Source organism: Diachasma alloeum, unplaced genomic scaffold (genome assembly GCF_001412515.2).
Source record: "Diachasma alloeum isolate Michigan unplaced genomic scaffold, Dall2.0 Dall_scaffold_00798, whole genome shotgun sequence".
Taxonomy (NCBI): Eukaryota; Metazoa; Arthropoda; class Insecta; order Hymenoptera; family Braconidae; genus Diachasma; species Diachasma alloeum.
In genome coordinates, this window is record NW_021680928.1 from 42,378 (window position 1) to 48,242 (window position 5,865).

The following is a 5,865-nucleotide window of genomic DNA, read 5'->3' on the forward strand; positions in this document are numbered from 1 at the left end:
AGAACGAAGAGGCTGATGATTTCAATCTCCGGTTACAGCGCGTACTCAAGTATGCAAAAGCATCATTGCAAGACGGGTTCCCAGATAAGTATGAGACTCTCGTTGACGTTCTTGAAGAATTCACCCTGAAAAAATTCGAAGAGGTAATTGCGGATGAATATCGTGCCGAACTAAAAAGAAACAATGTAACCACATTAAAGCAGGCATTCGATGTAGTAAGGCCATTGGTAGAGAGCGATCGATTAATGTCAAAAGCCCAAAGATTCGCAATTTCACGTGGATCAAATCCAAGGCAATCGGGGTATGTTCAACAAAACTCAGGTTTTCAACAGAATCCTCATTTTCAGCCTAGAGAACGGTCTAACAATTTTTATTTTGACACGAATAGATCAAAATTCAATAACCAATTTCCCAGTCAGTCGAGACAATTCTCCAATGCTCATGCGAATAAACAAAATTTTGGTTACCAGTTTCAAAATAAATCTTTTCCTCAGCAATCCTCCAATATACATGTCAGTCAGCCTTACAATCAGGAAACTTACCCCATGTTACCTAACAATCAATCGTCATCGATGAATCAATGTCAACATCAAACGGATCAAACGGATCAATTGTCATTGGTGAATCAAATGGCTCCCAATCCTCAAAAAAATCTTCATTGCATGCCTACTGTGCAGAATTCAGTCCCCTTCGTGTCAATGCCCCAGAGTGATGACACAGTTCCAATTACTCAAAGCCCTTGGGACTATCATGCCTCGTATTTGGAAAATGATTCTTCAATCTCATCTGTCGACCAGTGTAATTACCCTACTATGGCAATGAATCAGGATAATCTTCACGTCGCTGCGGCGATGAAACGCCAATCGGTAAATCAAGGTTGGATACCACATAAATGCAATTGTCAATTTTGCATGCAGGCAACAAACCCCGCTTTCAAATATCCACAACAACTGAATCATGGGTCTCAGGTACAAAATTACCCTGGTACCAAACAGAAAATTCCTCAAGCTTCACATGGCACGGTTGATATCCCCAGTTTTCAAGGATATAATAATGACCAGCGCTATGTCAATCCATTGAGCTTTAATTCTAGTAGTGATCCTCGATTTAACAATAAATCCCAAACCAATTGCAGTGATCAGGCGGTCAACAATCAAACCAATTTCACTCATAATAACCCAATTGGTCAGCGTGCTCCCCAGTCACAGGATATCCAGGCCCCCACCACACAAAATTTCCAGCCTTTAAACGGGCAGGCTGCTCACTTCCAACCATCGGGAGTGAGCAGCAACCTGAGACAGTCCCAAATCCAAGTGAGGAATCTGCTCAAGAAGTAAAAATAAAAATAAGGCCTGACAAACCATCTAACACCTGTCCCGTAACCACTCTCAGACATTGTTATTTTAAATCGAATCAGGCTGACATTTTAATCGATACAGGGGGGTAAGTGAATTTGATCTGGATCAAAGCTCTAAAACCGGATGTTTTTGTTGATCAATCAAAAAAAATGTATATTGTCGGAGTCGGAGATGGCATTTTGAGCACGCTTGGGTTCGTTGACATTGACATCCGAGGTGTCGAATTTAAATTCTTTGTCACCGAATCACCACTACAGGAATACAGGAATACAGGAATGTTAGGGCTGGACTTTCTAGCAGAGAAAAAGGGAATAATTTCATATTGCAATAATACTTCAACTATCTCCGGGAAGAATTTTCCTTTCGAAATAGCTCCCCCGAAAGAAATTGATAAATTACAAATTTATGCCACAGGTAGACGACCGTATATTTCCCTCAATTCACCCAAATTAGCGCGAAAGAGCGAATTGTTCCTTATCAATACGGGTGCCAGTTTGAACCTGATCACCAGAGAAGCTTTGGCTGATCAACTCAATATTACTCCCTGTCCACCAAGGTACTTGTTTGGCGTCGCAGGGGGGAAAGAATACATTCTGGGAATAGTAACTCTGAATATTGAGGGTATCCCTTCTAGTTTTCATGTCATCAATCATTTGAACAATAATAACTACGCTGGAATAATTGGCAATCATTTCCTCGTCAAGGAAGAGGCCGAAATTTCTCTGCCCCTTAATACCTTATCCCTGAAATCACTCCCCTTGAAACCCATACATTGTTTCCTGAGATACATAATCAATAAAGATGGAATAAGGCCAGACCCCACGAAAGTCGATGCGATAATGAAGATCAACGTTCCAAAAAGAGACCTTCGCAGCTTTATTGGAATGTGTAATTACTTCAACCACTTCCGAGAATGGTATGTCCCTAGAGCTAAACCCTTATTCAATTTGCTTAAGAAGAAAAACGACTGGAGATGGGGTTCAAAGGAAGAGTTGGCATTCAGAGAATTGCAATTATTTTTATCCCAGGAGCCTTTTCTACGTCACCCAGATAACTCGAAACCATTCATGGTGACCGTTAATTCTTCACCAATCGGAGTACGAGCAGTGCTGCCCCAGATAGATGATGACGGCGTAGAAGGCCCAATCGCTCATGGATCGCGTCAACTAAACGACGCTGAAACTCGTTATACACCAGATGAACGTGATTGCTTTCCAGTTGTGTATGCTCTTAATCAATTTTGACCATATATTTATGGACAGCATTTTGACTTGTATGCCGAGAGTTCAGCGGTTGTATGGCTTCAAGATACTCTGGATCCAACCACGAGGAAAGCACTCTTCAAAAGCAAAATATCTGGATTTGACTTCACGCCCCACTATCGAGCTCAAAAGACGAAGCAGATTGCAAAAGTTTTGACCTGCAAACCTGTGGACCCGCTCGAAACTGAACAAGAAGCTAAGGATTTCGACTATTTCTCGATAAAATGATGTACTCGAGGACTACAAAAGAAATGGAGACAGCTTCTTCAAGACACCAAAAAGAAGCTCCTAAGAAGAGAGGTAGACCACCAGGTACAAAAACCAAGACAGTAGAGTCCACCAACCAGAAAGTTGAACGGTCAACTCCCAGCAAATTTGCACCAAGACGTCTGAAAACATCTAGCCCAGCAGTGAATCCGCCAATGGGACCTCCAGGAGATACAATAGCATCACGACTAGTTGCTAATCGCAGGCTTCGGTCAGCGAAGGATTCTCCCACACCTCCTAAAACCCTGCCTACTTCCAGCCGATCCCAACCCAAACCTCGTACGTCATCAGTTCCTACACCTCCTAAAGCCTGGCCTAATTCCATCTTATCACGACCTCGTCCTCGAGCACCAACATTTCCTTCAGCGTCACCATCTCCCGAACCCTCAACCTCGAAATTCGAAGCAGAAGAGGTCGAAGAAGAGCCAGAAGTCCTGGAAGAAGAAGTATTCGCTGATGAACCCGAGCCACCAGATAACCCGTCAGTCATCGTGCTGAAGGACAACCCTAGACTGGAACAAGAATCGGATTCAGAAGATGAATTGATCGACGAACCCCCTCTCCAAGACCCCTCAGAGAAAGAAGAAGAAATTGCAGGAGTTGACGAAGCTGAAAAAACTCCGCATGATTCCTCTGAAGAGCTAGAGAAATCATTTTCGATTCTAGATAAAATAAATAAATCGAAGTTTGAAAATGCGGAAAACAGTGAAACGTCTACTGATGTTAGTAATGAAGAGGTGAAGAAACAGGCAGAAGAATTGTATCAGCAATATCTGCTAGACGTAAGTAGATTAACCGACAAGTCTCATATTGGAAGCAACCACGACGAAGAGGTGGATGCAGTCATTGACCTTCGTAGCGAAGATCCCACGAAACCAGGAGGCTCGACGAGAAAGTCGATCATCGCTCCAATCCAACAAAAACGAGTATCATTTGCTCCAACCCCGAACCGGGGGGATGAACCAATGGCAAGATCTAGTCCAATGGTCAATCATCCAAATCGAGTGTCCAGCCCAGAGAAAGCAAAAAGAATACTGAGTTTCTTTACACCCAGGACGCCTCAAAGGAATCACGACCCGGATACCGATGATCCTCAAAGAAATAATCTCATCGAAATTCCTCAACCCAATATCCAAATTCCTAAAACCCTCAGTATCAAATCCTCTGACTTGTAAATTGATTGCCCATTGTCATTAAATGATATCATCGATATCGAGAGAGGAGGTGTAGGAACTCAAAATCCTAAAATCGAATATTCTCGAGACGGTCTTACCTACAAACGGGACAACTTAGTCCATTTTCTAAGCGCAGATTTTGAATTAACGACCCCAATTAGCAAAGTCCTTCAGTCCACGAGATTAATTGACGGTAAAACTTTGAGAAATTATAAGCCAAAAGTTGGGGACGTGTTCATTACTCCGTTGGGGAAATACAAAACATTCACTGTCGTGATAAAGGAGTATCATTTTCGTAAACCCAGAATTTAGGATGTGATGTTAGGTTTAAATAATCTACGTGAAGCAATGATGCATTATGGCCTAACCACGATTCGCGTCTCGAAGCAGGGGGATGGGATAGACGAACTCGATATCAAATTATTGTTAGAAGAAATTTTTGAGAATGATCGAGTCGATATCACCCTATGTGACGGTAACATTCAAATTCCAGACGAGAATGTTCGGCTTAAGATCATTGAGGAAGCCCACAATAGTTGCGTGGGAGGTCATAAGGGTGTCGTAAAAATCGTATGCAGGATAAAGGAAAAATTCTGTTGGCCTAACATCACTCAACAAGTAACTGAATTTGTGAGACATTGCAAAACATGTCGCCAGATGAAAGTCAATCGAGTCAAAACATGTCAGCCTATGGTTATTACGAATACTCCACTTGAACCCTTCGATCAGGTAGCAATAGATACTGTAGGCGCCCTATGCCCAACATCTCGAGGTAACGTTCATATATTAACAATCCAAGACAGTCTGACGAAATACTGTTTAGCGACAGCCATTTCCGATTTAAAAACTAGCACGATAGCATTGGCACTAGCTTCAACCCTTTTCGCAGTTCATGGGACCCCCAAAACCATCTTGTCCGATAAGGGAACTAGTTTCCAAAGTAAGCTATTTGAACAGGTTGCTAGGAGTTTCCGCGTAAAGCCGATCAGAACTTCTGGCTATCGCCCTCAGACTAACGGTTCATTGGAACGGAGTCATCAGTCCTTAACTGACTATCTCTGGACCATGATGGACCGTTATGATGACTGGGATGTTATGTTGCCGTCCGCGATGTTCTCCTACAACACGACGGTCCATTCAGCTACCCGTTTTACCCCTTTCGAGCTGATATTCGGAAAGAAAGCTCGTGCTCCTTCAGAGTTTCCAGATGAAAGAACACTCGAAAGCTATGATGAGTTTATAGCTAATTTAATCAGCAAACTGGATCAAGTTAGGTACTACGATGATGATGCTAGACCAGTAAATTTCCAGGTAGGGCAGTTCGTTGACATTGTGAAAGAACCTCGTAAAGGCAAATTCGACAACTATAACAAAACTTCTTATGAAATTGTAGATATTACGAGTCTAGGTAGTCTGATTATCGAAGATGAAAACGGAGAGAGATCTCTCCTTCACCCAAACAAGGCTAGAATTGCGCCAGATTAATCTTGCTCACAAAATATCATTTCCCATGCAGAATTCTAATAAAAAAAGGAAAAACGTTTATAAAATTTAGTGAGAAGTAAATCAGGATGAGGTTGTGGCAACTATTTTTCCTGTGGATGCTACCATCGACTGGGGGAAGGCCCAGTGCAACACCACCAATCACCAACGTTAAAATAGAACATCTACCCAACAATTCAGGTTTATTTTATGAGCAACTTCAAGATGTCCGGAAAGTAAGGAAAGAATGGCAGCTCATCACCACCATCGACTTCATGGCCTTCTTTAACAAAATAAAAGATGAAATCCATCCTCGATTCC

General features: G+C 42.3%; 1 protein-coding gene across 1 annotated transcript; it reads left to right on the forward strand.

Moving 5' to 3' along the window:
• Positions 1-2,844: 2,844 nt before the first annotated feature.
• LOC107044762 (proteoglycan 4-like) lies at positions 2,845-4,062 on the forward strand. Its single transcript, XM_015266790.1, has one exon. It carries the CDS (start codon positions 2,845-2,847, stop codon positions 4,060-4,062), a length of 1,218 nt encoding a protein of 405 aa, XP_015122276.1.
• Positions 4,063-5,865: the final 1,803 nt, after the last annotated feature.

Excerpts from the sequence above, each read along its gene's own strand:
- LOC107044762 (XM_015266790.1), top strand. The coding sequence starts at position 2,845 with ATGATGTACTCGAGGACTACAAAAGAAATGGAGACAGCTTCTTCAAGA.